Here is a 21138-nt window from a genome sequence, read left to right as displayed (position 1 = left end):
TCATAGCTGTATTTGGCTGACATATACATGTAAATGCAATTGCAGGAAAAGCTTAGGACAAAGACCCTTCAGGATCTCCTGGGCCAGGCTGGCAGAAGGGGCTTGACTTCTAAATTTCAATACCTATATTCAGGATATCCAAAATTTAGTAAGAGGGGAGCTGCTGTCTGCTTTCCCTCTTCTCATCACTCTGCACAAAACCATCAACAAGAAAGGGCTACAGAAATTAATCAATCACAAATATCCATAAGGTCCTGCAGAAATATCACTGTCTTCCAGTAAAATAAATGAAGCTCGTATTTTTAAGTGTTTCAATAATTTTTCATAGTAAAGAACTTCATAGACACTAACCCTGGAAGCAGAATCTTAAATTTTTTAGGAAGTATTTAAGAGAAACTTGGAAATGTTTGAGAGATAGAATTAATAAAATTAATTGGTGCATATAATTGCATAATGATAGTGAGCATGGTAATTCAATGACCATGTTAGCTGGATATTCTCCTATTAATAAGGAGATATTAATAAGCTGATAATATTAGTTATTGCCAGTCTGTTGGCACTGCAAGAAGTATATGCTCAGTTGCAGATCTTTCTGGAGGGTTCTTTTTCTGGACTGCTTACTGAAAGAAGTCCAAGTCCAAATGAATCCTGAATTGCACAGCAGTAAGTTTTCTGATTGACTTGCAGAGCTACCAATTAAACAAAAAAAACCAAACAACCAACTCAACCAAAGCCCCAAAGCTTTTGTAATTAGTGTTGGAAGCAAGAGAGAAATTGTCAGACAAAGCTTGCTGATAAGAACACACAAAAGAATGGGAAACTGCAGAATGGAGGAACTGAGTATAATTTCCCTGCTTTCTTCCTGTTAGAAATTCTATCTATTTTTCTTAATATAGCTGAATAATATTACAATTGTTGCTATATATACAGTAATAAAAACTACGCCCTTTAGAAGAACATTTTCTCACACTGCATCATTCCTGGTTACAAAGTAAATATGCAAATATAAATCAACCACAAGGCATAATTTAAATTGCAACAATGAACTGGTTCTTCTTGGGCAGAAGACAGTGCAGAGCAGCTTTCCAGCAGAACCTGGGACGAGCAGGATGAAAAGAAGCTGCCATGACCTGGCAAGTGAAGCCAGCTGAGCAGAGCACCAATCTTCGTGCCGCCCTGAGCAAGGAGCATTCCTGAGTCAGGCACACAAGGAGTGCCTGCTGGTGCTCAGTGCCTGCCAGCACCACACATGTGCAGGGCAAAACTCCAGCACCAGTCCTGCCAAAGCCAGGTGTGCCCTGGAGACACCTGGATCCATCCCCTCAAGGACAGGCAAAGGCAGACATTCCCAAAGACAGGAGCTCAATTCCAGAGCTACCTGGTTTGTTGAAATGCATCTGCAGTATGAACTTGTTTTCTCTGCCAGGAGACAAGGAGCTGCCTGTTACCTCATAAACTTCATTGAAAAGCAGAGCACGTACTTCTACACTGCAGCACGTGGGCCAGTCCCACCACAAGCTGACCCAAGAGTTCCTGGAAGAAATTTAACAGGTTTCTCTTATAACATTCTGGCCCTTTTTCACTCCCTTTGTTTTTAAATATTTCCTCTAAAAAAGATAAAGCATCTTAATACAAAGTTATTTCTAAGGTACTTAATTTAAGAAGTTCACACACTAAGTGGAAAAAAATAAATAGTATTCAGGAGGCAAGATTCTAGACTATGTTAGGGGAGCTCAGTTTCTTTCACCCAGAGAGGAACATCTCCCACCACCAAACAAAAAGTGCACTATGTGGTATTTATTCTGCTCCACCACCACAATTCTCTGTCTTTCCAGCTGCAACACTGTCAAGAGAAAGATCAGCCTAACAAAGCCCAGCTGCCAAGACAGGAGGAGTGTGCACACAGAACTCCAAGCTGATGTTTTTTTGCCAGGGCTGCTGCAATAAAAATTCAGCACACTTCCACCAAGATACAAAAAGAATAGTATCACACCCTGAAAAACAGAGAAATAGGTTTTAATCAACATATAATCTAACAAATATATCTGTTTTATTCGATTACCAAACACAAGAATTCTCTTTTAATTTTACTTGAGGTCTTCAGCCTCCTCCTTCTAAAGCCTGCAGATTTTCTAGATATTGGGTGACAGCCTCTATCTCTGCAAACTCCAGCAGTCTGTTGATTAGCTTATCCAGTGCTTCTTTCCCACTTAGAATTTCCTATGGAAAAAAACCAGACAAAAGCATCACTGACTGTTCTTCAGCATTATTCTGAAACACCAACTACTCAGACCCCTGAAATGCACTTTGCCTGCAGTCCCTCCACTCGCTCATCCTTTCAGGTCCCTCCCATGCGAGAGCAGCAGTGGTGGACAGCAGCAGGACATCAGCTGCCTGCGTGTGCAAGGCACATGGATTCTGGCAGCAACAAAAGCAGCTGCTCTGCTGCCTTGGTTTCATGCACCTACATGAGAATTCCCTGCAAGAACAATCAAGGACTGAAGAACCTCACTCAAATACTGTTGGCCACGGCAAGAGCGAGGCTGTTTTGCAAGCAAAGCTCGACTAACTTTTGTCAGGCACTTTATGGCTCCAGTTTCACTCAAGAAAGATCCAAACTCTAAGGAACTGACTAACGAAAGCCACTTTTATGCAATCATGGAACTATTTCCTCTGCCATGGTATTCTGCACTCCATTAACTATGAACCATTCCATATTCAGTATGCATTTTCTGGCATTACCCAGGACACCTGTGGGTACAGTTTCAAATGTGCTGCTCCTTATGCAACAGCACTTACAGCAAACTGGATACCTAAGCCAAAATATCGAGGGATCACCCTAAACTTTGTTTTTCATAAATTTAATTTTAAAAAATCCATTATTAGGGGTTTTTTTTCCCAATGTAAAAAAACCCCAATAAACAGAATCATAGAATGGCCTGGGTTGGAAGGTACAGTAAAGATCATCCAGTTCCAAGCCCCCTGCTATGGGCAGGGACACCTTTCACTAGACCAGACTGGATCAAAGCTCCATCCAACTCAGCCTTGAACATTTCCAGAGATGAGGCACCCACAGCTTCACTGGGCAATCTGCTCCAGTGTCTCTCCACCCTCACAGTAAAGACATTTTTCCTAACATCTAATCTAAATATACCCTATTTTAGTTTGAAGCCATTCCCCCTTGTCATGCTTTTGTAAAAATCTTCTTCTTTCTTGTAGGCTCCCTTTGAGTACTGGAAGGCTGCAATTAGGTCACCCCAAAGCTTTCTCTTTTCCAGGTTGAACAATCAGTAAGATTCAAGCCATATGTAGATATTTACTTGGACACAAGATCTCAGATAATATTAAAATGAAAACATTCCATTTCAGTTTCTTTTAACTGTGGTTTGTGATGAAAACGTAGAAGTTTTTCTTGTTCTTTACTTGAGCATTAGGAGGAGGAAAGAATGGCCTAACAAAACTAAAAAGTCCTTCCTGTCAGGTTTTTTGTTGGATGTACTATGCTGCAAGAATCTCAAAGGTCACTTGCCCAGTTTATCCAAAGGACTCATGGATCTCGCTGAGGACTACATGCTTGGTCACTTTCCACTCACATAGTAGGAGAAAAACACACAGTGGTGTAGGCCAGTGAGCTACAGCCTGTGCCAGTCATCTCTAAGACTACAAGAAGGCAGGAAAGAAAGTTTAAGCTTTCTAAATCTAGTGTTCTGTCAGAGCACAACTGGCTACATTCTTCATATATATCTTAAGCTGTACTCACTAAGTTAATTTTTTCTTTTTATGGTAAATGTGAGGATCTAAGTACTCTCATAAGGAGCCCTTACCTTGATATTGCGTGCATCATATGAGATCCTGTGGTCAGTCACTCTGTCCTGAGTGAAGTTGTAAGTACGAATTCTCTCTGACTGGGCTCTTGTTCCCAACTGCAGCAAAGCAGGAAAAAACAAAATCTGTTGTGTTTTAAAAAAACCAAATACTTCTCTAGAACAGGATGCTCAAAATAAACAGTGATGGATCAGCCTGTTCCAACTACCAGCCTAGTGGTCACTGGCTTGGCATTACTGAACTGTACTGTCTGTGATGTGTATCACAAACCAAGTTTCTATATCCTCCAGCACATTCCTGTTCCCCCTCTGTAGCTGAAAGAATCACATCACTTTCAAAGGTCGTGTAAGGTACCAAAGTCCTTACCTCAAAAAATTTACAAGTGGGGTTTTCTGGGGGGAGAGGGTTGTAGCTTCCACACAAAATAATGGAAACAGGGTCCATTAATAATGGAAGCAGCACAGTCAATGTGTGGCTGTCGGAAATTAACACCAAAATGGATTAAGAGTAAAAAGTGAAGTTACCCTCTAGTGGTGAAGTGTGAGAGTGCAAACAACAATTTTAACTTGAAGCAGAAACCCAAATGTAGCACTGTTGGGATTAAACACTTCACTAAACACTGTGGTCTGGTCTCCACTAAAATGGAGAATTGAATGTTAAAAAACGCTCAGAGAAATAAACAGGTGTTCATTTCACTTTGGTGAAAATTTCATCTGCACTCAACATGTGTATTTTAGAACATGGAATTTCTTGAATAAACTCTGAAGCATTAGGAAAGGTAATTCAGTTTTGCCTGATTTTCCACACTAGTCATATAAATGTATATAAAAATAAAAATAAAATAAAAGTAAAAATAATATTAATATAAATCTAAATCCTTTATGGAGCTTTGAAGGCTCTCAAACTGAAATTAATAATAAAGATAAATGGCTCACTGCTTACAATGATGGGGTTAATAATCTGCAGGGACAATACACTTACATGCAACATGAAATAAGTGACTAAATAGCTGAGCTGGAAAATCTGGAGTACTAAGAAATTCTCTACTTCTGAAGCATTTTAATTCCAATAGATCACTGTTGAAGTTTGAACCACAAATGGGAAAATACTCAAAGAATGGGAAAAGAATGACAGGACATTTTGAGCAAAAAGCACACTTGGCAGCCTAACCTGAGGTAACTCTTCCAGAGGCTGTTTCTTCCTCAAAAGGTGACCTAAACTGTATCAAATAAGCTGCTACTTAATTGCACTGTGGCGGGATTGTTCATTTTTTTACTTGTTTCTCTCAAAACCTCTGTATGGCCTTAAGATACTCTCCTTTAGAAACTTCTGAGAACTCCTGATCCTAGTTTCCATCGAATGTAACTTTTTACTGATGCTTGAATTTGTGTAACTCTGGCCTTAATGGGGGCATTCAGTACACGATATTGAATTTTCTCTTTTGAAAAATTTCAGCCATTCTTTTGACCCTTCTTTCCAGCCACAGCTGATGTCTCCTTTCATTGCCTGAGAAGTCTACAATACCACTGAAGTGGGGTAAGTAAAGGCAGAGTTACCATTTTGAAGTACAAGATTCTCCTCCCTTGTGAGCACCCCTAGTTTAGACACACACTCCCACTTGCTCTGTCCCTTCAACCCAAAGAGATCAGAAACAAATCTACAACACAACACAACACAACACAACACAACACCCCCTCCAGATCTCAGGCACCACTTGCCCCACCTGCAGCTTCCTGGCACTCTGCTCCTGACTGAGCTGCTTCTCAAGGACCTGCTGGTAGAGCTTGGCTCTCAGTGTCCGCAGCGCCATTTCCTTGTTCAGCTGCTGCGAGCGCTCCTGCTGGCACTCCACTGCCAGCCCTGCACACAGCCATCCAAGAGCCCATTAGAACAGAGAACAAACAAGCTGAATTAATTCTAACACATTAGGCAAATGAAACCTACTGGAGTGCTGCTGCTTTGTAGGGCCTTTCAGCTGCAGGATAAAAAGTCATTTTAACACACTGGCCAGCACCATTAGTGCATTTTTAAACTTGTCACAGCTGCACTGGGGGGTTTTTGTTCTGTGCTATGGAAAAGTCAGGGATATTTTAAAATTTCATGAAGCAAACAAGTTTCTGACATTGTCTCTAGAAACTGAATTCACTCCAATTAGCTGCCATATGTTAAAAATGCAATTTGAACGGTCTACAAGAGGATGTTTAAAACAGTGTAACACAAGTTTTTAAAATCTTAGTCCAGATAAGCTCTTGGAGACTGGAAAATTCATTATTCCAGGAGAAAGGGGTGCCTAATTAACACTGGTGAGTCTTGAACTAAATTATGAAAAATGAGACAAAACAAGACCTTTAGGTCTTTAAAAGAAATGTGTAACTTCTCATTTGATTTCTGAATGAAAAAGGCCTATAGGGAACAGCTGTTTTCAGGTCAATTTCCTGCACCTAAAGTGATTCTGCATCTTACAAAGAGAAGCTCACTGAGTTTCAACAAAATAAATCCCAAAAAAAGACACAATGGTCCAATCTACACTGTACTTTCCCATCAATAATCATTTTCCTTTCTATCTAACACATGATAGCATTATCTAGTATTGAATGAAGATCTTTAAGCCTTCTTTTTAATCAGTCATGTAACAACACAGACTCCAGCTAGGCTAAGCATGCCTTTGCTTGCCAGCAGCCATTACTGCTGAAGGTAAAGAGCACACAGTGCAAATTATTTACATCTTCTACCCCATCCCTGTCACCCTCCATTTGTTCTTTCATCCTTCAAAGACAGTTTATTCATGAAACACTCCCTCCAAAGACAGAACTGGCATAATCACTGTGCCCCTGGTACACAGCCCCTTTCTCACACTGCCTGGCTACAAGAGGGACAGAACCAGAAGGGGCTACTTCTCCTTTCTTGGCATAAGGCCCAGCCCTGCAAGAGACAACCTGCAGGAACACAAGCTTCCTTTCCAAGATACAGATTCAGTGTGATTAGAAGTGCAAAGTACAGCCAGACTTACCTGTAGGAAGGTGCACAATCCTCACAGCACTGTCAGTTTTGTTAACGTGTTGCCCTCCTGCTCCTTTGGCTCTGAACGTATCTATGCGCAGATCTTTGGGATCCACTTTAACATCAACCTAGAAGCAAAGAAAATTACTACTTCCTGGTCATTCCAAAAATATTTGGATGTCAGTGACACTCAGCATTAATAAGAAATCACTTCTCAAAAAATTGCTCCTGTACAACTGTTCCTAAGTAACAGTCATTATAATTTAAAAAAATAGAGTGTCAAATATCTCTGAAAAGCAAATGATGCCTCAAAGATTTCTCGTAGTTTTTCAAACTCTTATGCTAGGTCCTTCACAAAACAAAGTATGTGTGTGTGTGTGTCAAACAAAACAAAATCACTGTTTTGCAAAACCACTAGCTTTGGCAGAAAGGCTAAAAAATAAGCAAATATTTAAAAACCACTTCTAAACAGCAGTGCAAGGATCTTGTTCATGAGTCATGCCTGAATGATTCTTGCAAGAGTACTTAGAATCATCTGAGAATAGGCATATCCAGATCTATTCAAGTAAGGATTGCCACACTGGAAATAGGAGTCCATGATGACCTGGACCATAGTTTGAGCTCAGTGGATGGGAAAGGAACATTCAGATCTGATCAGTGTTGCAAGGAAAGTATTACGAAGAAGCAGGAGAAGGTGCAGGAAAAGTCTACAGGATCTGTTTTTTTTTTATTTTTTGTGAAAATTCATGGTGTAAGTAAGAACTGTCCATATCAGTGTGATCTCAGACAGACTAGCCAACACACTCATTCACATTCAAAGGAGACTATCTTTGATTTACCAGAGAAGGACACCAATAATTTAAATGAAACAAAAAACTCAAAAGGATGTACAGAATCACATTACTATGCAACACTGAGTATTTTCTTGGATATATTCTGTCTTAGTACGTGATGTAATTTAAAATTGGCTTACTCAAAGCAGTGAGTCGTGTCAGTGTTGGGGCTGGAACACTTAATGAAATGATCACTCACTTACGTGCCATTTCAGGCAACATCAAATCTCTGCCAAGTTGCTTCTGATGATCCATTTATACATGTAAGGTACAGAGCCAAGGACTATCACCTCCCAGAGCCAGAGCACTTGTGTTTCATTTGCTGGGACTTGCACGAAGCACTTGGTTATCAGTGAAATCCCCAAAACAATAACATGCTTTTAAATAACACCTACTCCAATACCAAAATGGGTGAGCAGGGGTTCAGCACCACCTTAGCAAACCAATGAACAGTTTACCTCCTCTGGCTGAGGGAGGACAATGACTGACATTGTCCCAGTGTGAATACGCTGCATTCTTGATGACAAGCCCGTCTCAGGGATTCGCTGCACTCGGTGAGTCCCTCCTTCATATTTCAGATGCCTGTAGACATTCTCTCCTGAAATATGAGCAGCAGCATGATGCAAACCTCCTGGAGAGACAAACAGTGTGTGACAAATACAGCAGAGAAACACTGCTTCCAATTCCATTGTCTTGGAATCTCTGAAGAACTGCTGTACCTATCTCAGCCGGGGTATAGTTCACGATGTCAAAGGTCCAACGCTTGTAGTCGGCGTAGCTCTGGTACATGTCAAACATTTCTTTAGTGAACTGTTGGCAGATGTCCCCTAAAAATCAAAAAGCATTACCACATAAACAGCACGTTTTAGATTTATCTGCAACTCCAACCCCAGTCATTAGGCAGGTTAAGGCTCATCTTTAGAAAGTATTGCTTTATGCCAGTAAAGTATAAAAAAAGCATTAAGAATAACCCATAAGAGGTTTAATGGAGTTGGATGGAGTTGGAAGTAATCTTCACTGTAGGGGCTTTGCTGACCTCCAGTTGTTCTGCCAGCTGTCACTTCTAATATGACAGGACTTGTATCATATTTTTCCTTTGGCACTAGAAGCTGGAAAAGCTGAAAAAAAAAAAAAAGAACGCCATTATCTCTGTCATGACCCTGGATCTTTGCTTAATCAAATTTACAGCCAGACTTCACAACTGCCACAGCCTGAGCACACACAGCCATTGACTTCCTTTGACAATGAAGTTAAGTAGGACTGAAAACTGTCCAATGACCATTGAAACTCAGTGCAGTCAGTGTGGAAATGCAACATGCTAGTGCATCCACATGAAAGCTAGCTGAAAGTCCAGTCCTGCCAAGTCAGGTGCCAGGTCACCCACCCCAGCCCCAGCTACCTATGGAGACAAAGTTATTAGCTAACCCAGCCAATCTTTACATTAATCTTATTTCTCAGAAAATCACATTTCATATTATTTTAGTCTGAGTATAGAAATGAGCCCAAACACAGTGGTCTCCACTGAATTGTTTCAACTCCTTTGCTTTTATTTCCCTCACTCATGGGATGCTGTCAGCTGAAGAGAAAAAGAAGGATTGCAAGTTCCAATCAGAAATCCCTCAAGAGTGCATGCTCCACTGCCACAAACAGTTACTAGGATGTTATGTCAAATCTCACTAGCACAGACTCACCACTTTTTTAATCCCCTTCAGCATTTGCAGACAGACAAGCAAGAGAAATTACTCAATCATCTCCTAAGACACAATTGTCACTAACAAGCTTATTAATAATTAATGTTGCCACTTCTTTTCAGGCAGAATACAAAAGCTGGACTTCTGTTTCATTAAACTCAAGTGTCAGAATCTATTAGTAAGACCACAGAGGAAAGGTTTTCTGACGTCTCTATTTACAAAGCAGTGAAATTTTACCTCAAGCTCACCTTTCTGCACAACATGTTCATTTTTTTATCCAGGCTTTCCTTCTCTTCTAAGGCAAGCTCTAGAAGTTGTTTCTCATCTCTGCTGTCTAGCTCTAAATTCAAACAACAGGAATTGATGTTAGCCAATCTCACCAAGAGCAAATTATAACACAGCTGTCCAAAGACATGCACTGCAGCACAGAGAAGCTTGTAGAGTTTTGCCAGCATAAAATACTCAAATAAGAGCAGCCCAAGCTAGGATGCACATTGCTAACTCAATGATCATATTTTCCAGATGTACTAGAAGGAGCAGCAGATATTTTACCTTTACCATCCCACATTTTAGAGCTTACTAACAAACTACAACACATTCTCAAGTAAAGCTTACAGAAGCTCCAAGCCTTTTCTGCTATAGAGGTTCCAGCTTACAGTAATAAAAATTTTTGATCAGTTAGCAATAGATTATACACTAGGTAGAAAACTGAAGACAGTTGGAGTCAAGTGAAAAACCTGTCACTGCTAAAACAGGGAACCCCCTCTCCTTTTCATCTTTCTAGTTTTCTACTTTTCTATTCTACTCACTTTTCTACTCACCAGAAAGTGAAACAATTCAACTCACTGAAATTAAAAAGCAAATCTGGTTGAATACGTGCACATTTTTACCATGCCAAGTCGAACTACATTTAAATTACAACTGGACAATTACCAACAGAAATGAGGAGGGAATGGCTGAAGCCAGCTTTGAGCAATTGGGAGTAAGAATGAGGGAACAAAGCAATAAAGAGAAGGTGAAAACCTTCTGCCTTGTGGCCAGCATGGAAACCATAGGTTTGTCTCAGATGCAGCATAAAACTGGACTCTCAATTGCTTCTAGCTGGTCCAAAAAGTATTGATCAGTTAGATAAACAGTATCAAATTAACTACTGTCAACAGAGATGGTCTGGTGGTGACCAGTGAGCTTCAGGTTCAAAGGATTGGTATCCCATTCCTACCTCCCTTCAAAACAGAATTCACTTAACCCACCTCATGACTCACACCACCAGAGGGAAACTGGGAAATATTTTTCTGCTTCACTGAGTGTTGCAAATATAAAATCCTACATCAATTGTCAGGAATTCAGGTAGTAGAGAGAAGAGGGTCAGTTAGGGAGCTAAGTGGAAAACAGTGAACAGCCAAATGAAGGGGACATCTGTGTTTTAACTTGGCCACAGGATAAATGGTACAGACATTTATCATTTATACAGACAGAACAATTTGGCTCTATTTAAGTAATTTATGGACTGTAATTTTTTACCATTATTGTCTCTTCTTTCAACTAGAACTCACTCCATCCCTCCATATCATAATTTATGGAATTAGAAAAATTCATTACATTCATTTGATTCAAAACCAGCCTAAGCTGAAATACAAATTTTCCAGAATTTTCTTAATACTTTTTGATTCTTTCAAGAGCATTTATTTTTCAGCATTAAATTTTTGTACCTTGTCTCCTTCACTCATTTTCCTCTTTTCTCCAGTGAAGAGAATTAGAGAGGGTTGAGGATTAAAATATTTTAAATAACCCACATTTTTCCAAAAGCACAAACATCTATTTACTATTAAAACTAAAGTATACAAATGTTTTCTATCTCTTTCTAAGTAAGTTACATTTACATCTTTATTTCAGTACTGTTTTGTCCACACCCCTTGTCTCTCTCTGAAAAGCACCATGAACTTTTGTCTTCCTCCATCTACACTGCTGGGTACTGATTTCTCCCATCCTTTGATTTTCCCCTCCTTCTCTGCCTTAATGTAAATCCCATTCTCTCCAGGTCAGTGTCTCCGTCTCTTGGCTTAATACTTGCCACTGTAGCAGAATGGATGCCATTTTTTCCTTCCTACTGTGTGCACCTCCTCACACTTGTAACAATGCTGGGTTTTTTCCCAAATGCTGCACCATTACTTATTTTGTAAATTCTTTTATTTATTCCCTCTGTACTTTCTTTTTGGTACAAAAACCAGTTACAATTTTTAATTCTTTTTTACCACTTCTACTGTAGCAAACTATGAAAACAGCAGCTTCTTAAACCATTTTTTTTATTCCTTAAAGGACTCCCCAAATATTTTCAAAGAAATATTAGCTTTTGCCATTTAAATTGGAAGCTGACAACTCAGAGCCTAATGAAAGTTCATGTCATTTGCTCAACAAATATCACTGAACTGGTCAGGTGGAATCCCACTTTAAATAACACGGCGGAAGTCTGCATCTATCAAAGGTTTGAGCCTCGCTAATTTTTTTCCTTCAGTTCAACCAAAAAATAACCTCCAAATGAACACTTCCCATCTATTTCTGTTAGATGGATATCCCTGAGGTTCCAGACAATCCCTACTCTCCCAAAATTATCATATTAAGACCTCAAACTAAGATGAGGCGAGATGAAAACCAGAAGGATGTGGCAGGATGCAGAAAGCCCTTGCAGCACACGAGCTCCTGGGAGCAGGGGGGACCAAGGAGTGTTCCAGGTCTGGCTGAACTTACTCACAAGCTTTCCTCAAAGGCTGGGCAATGAAATTTATCCCAAGCACAGCTGCTGTTCTGAAGCAAGCAAGTAGATGCGTTTTCCTTTACCTGAGCACATCGCTTCTAACTCTTGAACTTCTCTTTCAGCCTCTTTGATTTCTTGAAACGCAGCTGCAATGGGGGACAGATCGGCACATCTTCTCCTCAGGGTTCTTTGCTCAAAGTCATTTAATGAGTGTGCACTTAACTGATGACTAACCTGCTGGTATTCCTTGCTGAGAGACTCCAGATACTTCTGCACAGCCTCATTCTTCCACAAAGCTTGAGAATCCTGATGGTTTTTTCTGTGCCAACTGTTAAAAGACAGAGTGAATCTAGCTGTGTCCAATAAAGGCTTTGGCCTCCAAAATCCATGGCTGTGCAGTCCCACCATGCAGCCCATCTTCTTTGCAACAGGAGGGAGAAGACAGCTGTCAAGTTGGCTGTGACAGCAGCAATTGGCAAGCAGGCTCTTGAAACGGCAGACCTTTTGGAGAGGTTTCATTTTGTTTCTTATTTTTCCACCTCCTGAAATTAAAAGTACACAGTACATTGGCCAGTGTTGTTATCTAGAAAAAGAAAGCATTCTATTAAAAAAAACCACAACAAACAAACACAAGGATGGTATCAAGGCCATATCCTGGTTTGATTACACCAACACAAATGCAACTGTCATGGACAAAACTATTCCTGTTTCAGTCCCAGTTTAAACCAGCAGCTCTTATCACTACCATTATACTGACTGAGGGTTGGAAAAAGTCTTTTCTCCCCCCTCCTCAAACAGTTTATTTATACTATGGAAAAGCTCCTGTGGATGAGGCTTTACAGACAGTAGCTTCATTTTGCCATATGTCTCATCAGAAAAATCCAACCATTTCATGCCTTACTGAAGAAAGAAAAATGCTGCTGAGAAGGCAAATCAATACTAGAGGTAAAGAATTCTATACAGAGAATGTAATAAATGTCCAGAATTATGTGTCAAATTACATCCACTACCATAAAAGGAGGACATTAGTAGATGACCACACAACAGATCAGTCAACAGGGCTTTAATGCACTTACAAAAAATCACTCACTCATATGAGAAGTGAGTGAACTGGAGAAGAGGACAGAAGAAGACAGGAGAACTTCTTTATGTGCTTTATGTCCCCTGCATACTCCTTACTGTGATATATTTACACTTAACCAACATAATATTTTCCATCCAAAAAGTGAGTAAGAAGCAGGTACTCTGAAATACAACTCCTGTATTTTTCTGAGACATTTGGCCTACAGTTTTATAGGACCCAGGCTCCCCTTAGCATTACTGCTGCTCTATGAAAGTTCATTTCCTCTTCACTTTATATCATCAACATTGCAAACTATGTTATGAATTACAGCTGTGCTCTAAAATATTATATTGGACTGCTAGGCTCTGCCAGGAAAACTACATTGAGATCACACTTACTCTAGGGCTACTCACACAGGAAAGGTTTAACATACAAAGAAGCATTCCTAGTAACCCTGCCAGTGCCACGGTCCCATCTGCCCACTGATTTTTACAAAAATGTGGATTCTGAGAAAATAAGAGCATGAATCTTTTTGCAACAAGATCTCCTGGAAACACACGTTTCAGTTTCCTGACAAAATTATTTTTTACTCATCAGTGACAAGACCTTCTGTGCATCTTCATGCACTTTACCAACAAATTACTGTGACACTCTAACTTCTCAACTCGCCCGTTATTCTCACCTATTTACTGTCATGCATTTGTCCACAATGAAGAAAGAGCAATATGCAGCAGAACCAGAAGTACTGCATCCTGTCTGAATGCTTGTTTTACTACCTACAGAAGGAGGCCAGGACCTTTATTCTATTTTGTACCCTCCCCAGATTCCCCAGTCGGCAGGTGCTATTGAATCCACAGCAGCAATCTCAAGACTGCTTTAATGTACAGAAAGAAAATTATAGCCTTCCTGGAATCCTGTAGTGACTAAAACCAGCTGCAGCACAGGGATCCTGCTCCCTTCACCAGGAACACAGCAAAAAACACAAACCAGGCTCATCATCCACGATCCTAGATTTTGGCATGAGTGGACTCAGTTCCAAAGACCTAATTCCACTAATGAATATGGACTTGCTCCAGATCAGCATGGCCCACTGTTGTTTGGCTAAGTGCTGACCATCGTCAACTCAATTTTAAAACATTAATGTTATATTTTATTTTAATTAATTCATTAAACATATTAATTATTAATTACAACCATCTAGCTAATTTTTACTGGTGTAGTTAAGAAGCAATGCACTCAAATAACACATTTGCTGTATTGCTTTGCCTGAGCTCTCAGAAATAATATTCTTGGGTTTAAAAGAAAAAAAAAAGTAATGAAATAACACAGACCTTCAAGGAAGTCAGAAATTTCAAAATCATTTTGCTATGTTAAATAAAAAAAATATCTCCTCCTCAGAGTGGGGCTGCCACACCTTATTTGCATAAAAATAAACAGACATAATTTTTACAGAGCTATAAGCATTAGATGACCTATTAAATGATCTCCAAACCAGATTTTAATAACTTTTAAATATGATTAAAACGCCCTCGTGCACGCCACAAATCAAAAACCAATAAGCGAAAGTGACAACTGTAATTGTCCAATTAAAATAATAATTTTTTTAAAAAGAATTTCAAGACGGGAAAGAGCTCTCAATCTTGCGAACTCTTTCAGAGGTTATAAAATGCATTGCTAACAACCAAAGATGCCAGGCAGCAGCACTTGGGCACACACGGATCCGCAGGCGCACGGCAGGAGCAGGCACTGCAAGGCTCACCGACCGGACCAGGAGCAGCTCGGGCCCCGGGAGCGCCCCCCACACACCTCTGCCTCCACCACGGCCACCTAGCCAAGGCCCGACAGCCGCGCAGGGAGCGCCCCGGCAGCCCGGGCCCGCTGCGGGGCTCACGGGGCAGCCACAGGCTGCAGGAGCGGGCAGGGAGAAGCGGCAGGAGCGGGCAGGGAGAGGAGGCAGGAGCGGGCAGGAGAGGCGGCAGGAGCGGGCAGGGAGAGGCGGCAGGAGCGGGCAGGAGAGGCAGGAGCGGGCAGGAGAGGCGGCAGGGGCAGGCAGGAGAGGCAGGAGCGGGCAGGGAGAGGCGGCAGGAGCGGGCAGGAGAGGCGGCAGGAGCGGGCAGGGAGAGGCGGCAGGGACGGGCAGGGAGAGGCGGCAGGAGCGGGCAGGAGGAGAGGCAGGAGCGGGCAGGCTCGGCAGGCTCACCGGCGGGGCGGGGGCCGTGCTGCCCGGTACCCACGGCGGGGCCCCGGCTCTCACCGTCCGCACGCAGGCCCGGACACCGCCGGATCGCGGCCCGGCCCGCGGGCCCTCGGCAGACGGGAAGTGCGGCGGGCGCGCTCCCGGTCCCAGCATGCCTGCGGGAAAACGCGCTTCCCGTCCCCCCGCCGCCACCGGCACCGCGCCTGAGCCGCGCCGGCGGCAAAGGCGGCCTCCGCCTTGCCAATCTGCTTAGTAAAAGATTAATTTCAGAGACATCTGAATGAAATAACATTAAGCTCCACTTTGTGTCAAAGCTCACTATTCAATTCTACTTAAAATGAATTACTATTCTACTAAAAGCAAGCAAAATATTAATAATAATTACCATTCTGATTATGACTATGCTAGTTAGTTGCAGCTTCCTCATAAAGTATGCATTAAAACATACTATGTATGTGGACATTTTAAAAGCTATTATTAAACCTCTACCTCCCTAATTAAAAATTTAAAAATACTTAAGCAATGGGTTTTTTTATACCTATAATCACCAAAATACCTTTCTTCTTCTCAGCTGCTGTCATTCTATGAAATAAAAAAAAAAAAAAAGGTAAAACTTTTGTATTTGGCATATAAAACATGGGATTTGGTGTAGTAAATATTCCAAAAGACTGAAAACAGGATGAATCAATGGGTAGGATTTGGATCAAAGCTCAGTGCCTGAATGACAACTAACCCCTTGTTTAGGCCTGAGGACAGGTTCTGGCTCTGCTCTACCCGTGGGTACGGGAGGCAAGGCAGACAGATGGAAAGCCACTTCCAGAGAACAGGAGTTGGTCCACAGGAAGGGCTACAGGGAACGGCATCCTGAAATCTTCCCCAGGCCTGAGCCCACACTGATGTGCCCTTAGAGATTCCATCAGCCAGACACCATTCCCATTATACCTCACTCTTCTTCCACTATGACTTCTGGGACTCAGTGAAATGAAATAATAAAATTGTACTTGCATTGGTACTCTAAATATGCAATTTGATACTTAAAAGTATTGGGAAGGTCCTCTCTGGGAGGACAACCAGGAACCTAATAATCTGAAACTGCAAGTAGACTTCATGCTCCAAAATTGGTTTTAAAAGAAGACGGTAGGCCAAGGAAAATCAAATCAGCTTCTACTCCAGTCAGTAATGGTTATTGCATTGAATCTTCTGATTTAACATGATCATGTTCAGTTTTTATTATGCCTTGTGGCTGAATGTTTTAAGTGTGAAAACAGAGACTGTAACAAAGTCCTGCTCCCTCCCTACCAGGCAGCAAAGCACGCAGGGGCAACACTGCCAAGACAAGGGCTGGACTCTGTGCAGCCAGCAGGGCTGCCAGGGACCATCCACCACAGGACCTGTCCATGCATCTCATACTCACAATATGTAAGATACACTCCTTCCCTAAGTTTACCGTGCACTTTTAGACTGCAGTATGGGAACTGAGTAAGAAGGATGTGAAATCTGCTTCTACCCCTCTCACAGTTTGTTTCAATGCCTTAAAACCTGCACGGGTGGAGCAGCAGGTGCTGATGGAGCTGGTGAGGACAAGGGGTTATGGGGCATGGGCTATTTGGGGCAGGGTGCCACCACCTTCCTCAGCAGCCCACAGGCACATTGGGTGCAGAACGGAAGAGTCACAGCAGGAAGACAGCTGGGTTCTGGGGCTTTGGGATAGATATGGTGGTGTTGTACTTTAAAAGCTGGCACTGTTAACCTGCCAATTTAGAAACTGGAGGCAGAGGGATGGCTCATCAGACAGAACAGGCTCCAGGCCTTGCAACACACTTGGCTTGAAGGCAGGTCCATGCCCACACGGGGGCCCTTCTTCGCCCAGGGGGCCCTAACTGGGTTTAGTGGTGTGCCAGCATCTCCCAGCAACTTCCACAGGAGCGAAGAGACACACTGCAAAAATAGCAAACTTGTTACAATGTATGTAACACTTCAGTATTGTTCCCCCCTTTCAGCCCAAACAGGTCAGACTTCTGAAATCTTTGTTTGAAGGAATAAACGGTGACAGAATCACACGCATCTTGAATACAGTCCTGTTTAATAACAAAGCCTGTAGAGAGAGCTTTGTTTTGCCCAGCACAGTGGGATTAAATGACAAGAAGTTTTCTTGACTGCGCTCCCAAACCTCACTTTCAGTTGGAGCTCTGCCTTCCCACAAAGCTCATTTCTTTGTTTATTCTCTCCCAGCTAGCCTGCAAACATTTTTTTTAATTGCCTCTCTGCTTTCCTTTTCTTGCTGCTTTTAACAGACTTTTAATATGGACACATCTAGATGCAAATCAAACCCCTGCCTCTTATTTGCAATTTGCCTACTTTCAGGCAGCATTCTTTTGTGTGGACTAGTGGATAGTGTTTGGACTATCAGGAAACAGAGACCTTTAGCTATGAAGAACAGCCTTACTGCTTCAGATCAAAGGTCCACCTAGCACAATATTTGTCTGATCATTCTCCATGATGCATCAGTTTATCATTCAGCCCAGCCAGAGGCATAAAATGCCTTTTTGCCAAGACAGAAATTAGGGTTCATAGAGTCGAGGCTTTAGCTAGTTGTCAGAAGTGCTGAAGACACGCCATGGTACAAACAGGCTCTGAAAATGATGCTGCAGGGTAAAGCCAAGGCTGCCATCCCTCTCAGTAGTAATCCTGCTTTGTAAAAATCGGATACCCAGTGCAGCACTACTATAGCATATAGCAGAAAGAACAGTGAATTGGGTACTGCGTGTGGAAAACACACATCCTGTGATCAGCAACCCTGCTGACTGACATCATTAGAAGCATGCCAGAACAAAAAAGTGAGAAATAAACACAACCGAGATATTCCTTATGAAAGACCATACATCTAGACAGATTAACTACGGAAGCAAACAACCATTCACAAAAACTGTCCATAAGCTAATGGCTCAGCTATAAAGAACTATAGGAAAGCATATACTTTACGTTCTCATCTTTACTATTTTCATCTCAGGGAGCTTCCTAAACATACCATTTTATTTTTTTTTTAACTTATTAGTCCTCAAGTTATTAGGCTGACATGCAGGTTACTCTCTTCCAAGAAATTGCCTACTGTCTTGTTCCCTCTGTTAGCCAGAAAGGAAAGCAGCTATCATGTCATCAGCTCCAGCAAGGCTCGTGTCAAGTCAAGGACATGCTGCTTGGGATCTTCAGTCTCACAGCCATCTGCTTACAGAGTACCAAATAAAATATATTAAGTACACAGACTTTCTAATTGGCTCTTGTGAGTTACTGTTTTGCACACTTGCTTTACTTGGGGATATCTATCATGTTCATCATCTGCGACTGTAGGTGGGTAATCATATTAATACAGAACTAAGATACTTTGAAATAAATGCCAAAATATAATTAATATTTTTAAAGGTTAATTATGTAAACAAAGATTTTAATTGCAGTCCCCTAGTTTATTTTCCCTCTAAGATGGCTTTTTAAATTGGTTATAACCTTGACAGTTTAACCGATTTTCCTTCTAAGTAATGCCCTAGGCCATGCAGTTTTAGCTTTCCTGGTTGTTGGTGGTTTTGGTTTGGTTTTGTTTTTAAGAACGATTTTTGGGAATAACAAGGAAAAAAAAAAGACCTTAGACCTCCTTCGGTGAAGGAGCCAAGCGATGAAAAAATGCCGCTGTTCTGAGGACGCCCGATGGTGTCGGGAAGTTTTACATAACCAACTGCTGAAAATGCCTTAATGCGACGGGGGCCGTCCCCGCTCGCTCAAAGCCTGGCTGCCAAGTTTGCTGTTGTTTCCTTAAATACCAGCCAGGGCACTGCAAGCCCGCAGAGCCGCTCCGAGCCCCGCCGCCGACGGAGGCTGCGCTCCTTCCCAAGGCCGCCTCCCTCCCAGCCTTGCGGGCAGCCTGGCTCTCCGAAGCGGCCGTTTGAGCGCCGGGAACGGAACGCTTCAGCCGCCACTCCGGGAAACGCGCAGGGAATCACGGAGGGAATCCTCGCTCCCTGCCCTGGGGCCGGGCGGGCGGAGGGGGTGTCTGTGAGGGGAGCGGCAGTGCGCCTGCGCCGAGGGGACCCCGGCGGCCATTTTGCAGCGTCAGGCGGGCGGCGAGGCGCCCCGGCAGCTGCGCAGAGGGGCCCGGGGGAGCCGGCGGGGAGGGCGGGAGGCGCAGGGCTATGAGTTAAAGTGCCGCCGCCGCCGCCCCGCCGAGTTCGGGCTTTTCCTCCCCGGCGTTCCCCCCTCCTCCCGTCCCTCGTACCGACAGCCGCCCCTCCCGGGCCGCCCCCACCCCCGCCAGCCGTGCCTGTCCCAGGGCCGCCCGCGCCATGCCGTCCGTGCCGCTGCCGCCCAAGGAGAGCAACCTCTTCAAGCGGATCCTGGTGAGCCACCAGCCCCGCTCCTCTCTCCTCCTCCCGCCGCCGCTTCTCCCTCCTCTTCCCTCTGGCTCGCCGGCCTCGCTCGGTGCCCTCCGGGTCACTTCGCCCGCCGCCGGAGTTGGCCCCGGCTGAGCGCACACGGATGCGGCGGCCGCGCTCGCCGGGGGGAGCCGGGCTGCCGTCGCCTCCTCGCCCCGGTTCGTCCCCGCTTCCTTCCTTCCTTTGTCTGGGGCCCGCCGAGCAGGCCGGGCGAGCCGCCCCTGCTCGTGCTGGCGGCCGGGAAGGGCTGGTGTGGCCCCCGGCCGGGGGAGGGCGGGAAGGAGGGAGGGAGCCAGGCGGGCTCCGGGCTCCCCGGGCCGCCGAGCGCCTTCCTCCCGCCCGCCGCGGGGACTGCGGGGCCGGCCGGGGCTGCGCCGCCGCTCCCCTCCCTCCCTCGCTCCCTCCCTCCCCACGCCGCGCAGCGCCGAAGGAGGAGACCTCGAGGCACGGTGCGAGTGCGGCAGGGCTTGCTGTTGCTTGGTTGATTCCCATCTGCGCTTCATTTCCAGCACGAGCTTCGGCTTTGGTGTAGGGACCGGGTTAAAAGTAGTTCGCTCGCTCAGCAGTTTTGAGTGTAGTTGAAGACGTGTGGTGGAATGAGGTGTCCTGCTTCCGTGCGTCCTTTGGAGGACTTGTCTCAACTCCTTTGTGCTGGACGAATTCCGCTCTTTGAGGCTTAACGGTGCAAGGGACGTTTAGTGTTCGCGACATAACTTTGAGGAAGGAGCTCGCTTTAGCTGTGAGTTTCTAACTCAATCACTGTACTTTATCATGATAACACCTTATGGAAAGAAAAAGCCCCACTCCTCCCTCCCGAGACAAGAAAACACCACACTCCCTTTTTTGCGAGCTTGTCAGTGTGATAGTAATGGAGTTCCAGCCTCAACAAAATTGAGGTGTTTTGTTTCAGTTTACCACTCTGCAGGCAGAGGACGTCTGTGCAGCACGCTAAGCAATCCTGCTGGCAGGTGGAAATTTCTTTAGTTCTCTCGGAGTTGGTTAGGTAGTTCCAGTGCTTCAGAACCACCGTAGTGGTTCAGAGGTAGACATTTGGGCTTCAGGAAGCTGAGGTCAAACAGTGGCAGTAAGCTCCTGTACTCTGTACAGAGCTGGTTTTTTTCAGCTGGTTCTTCAGAGCTGTTTTTTTTTGGCTGCTTTGCGTAGTGTACAGGTTTTAAAAACTTACTGGTTCTTAATGGTGATTTGTTGCTTACTGCATGCTTATGGTATGCATCTTAGTAAGTCATTCTAGCACTCCTCTTTCTCTCGGCTAAAAATAAGTGACTAATATTAGAACAGTTAAGTGATTATTCTTACTAGCAGCAGACAAGTTCACAGTAGCAGCCACTTACAAAG

The 21138-nt window shown here is 43.6% G+C and overlaps 2 protein-coding genes across 5 annotated transcripts in view; one reads left to right on the top strand and one right to left on the bottom strand.

The window, feature by feature from the left end:
* Nucleotides 1-1995: 1995 nt before the first annotated feature.
* Nucleotides 1996-19743, bottom strand: MTRF1 (mitochondrial translation release factor 1). Of its 3 annotated transcripts, XM_054271797.1 has the most exons (10): nt 19729-19743; nt 12185-12643; nt 9598-9689; nt 8695-8776; nt 8378-8485; nt 8117-8289; nt 6836-6953; nt 5549-5685; nt 3825-3923; nt 1996-2220 (listed from the first exon to the last, which is right to left on the bottom strand). In XM_054271797.1, exons 2-10 carry the CDS (start codon nt 12618-12620, stop codon nt 2101-2103), a joined length of 1365 nt encoding a protein of 454 aa, XP_054127772.1. In that variant the 5' UTR covers nt 12621-12643; nt 19729-19743; the 3' UTR covers nt 1996-2100. The 3 variants fall into 3 exon arrangements, with proteins under 3 accessions (XP_054127772.1, XP_054127771.1, XP_054127773.1); XM_054271796.1 differs by lacking the exon at nt 19729-19743 and having other exon boundaries at nt 12185-12668; XM_054271798.1 differs by lacking the exon at nt 19729-19743 and having other exon boundaries at nt 12336-12422.
* Nucleotides 19513-21138, top strand: part of NAA16 (N-alpha-acetyltransferase 16, NatA auxiliary subunit) — a 61435-nt gene continuing 59809 nt past the window's right edge. For both annotated transcript variants that reach the window (XM_054271788.1, XM_054271789.1), the window contains exon 1: nt 19513-19746. In XM_054271788.1, the coding sequence (XP_054127763.1) occupies nt 19693-19746 (54 nt within the window). In that variant the 5' untranslated portion in view covers nt 19513-19692. The remainder of the gene's footprint in view (nt 19747-21138) is intronic.

This window comes from Melozone crissalis, unplaced genomic scaffold (assembly GCF_028551555.1).
Source record: "Melozone crissalis strain CALT ecotype California unplaced genomic scaffold, PUWL_Pcris_2 ptg000013l_1, whole genome shotgun sequence".
Classification (NCBI taxonomy): Eukaryota; Metazoa; Chordata; class Aves; order Passeriformes; family Passerellidae; genus Melozone; species Melozone crissalis.
Note: the sequence above shows the minus strand (reverse complement) of the source record. Positions and strands in the feature narration are given on the sequence as shown.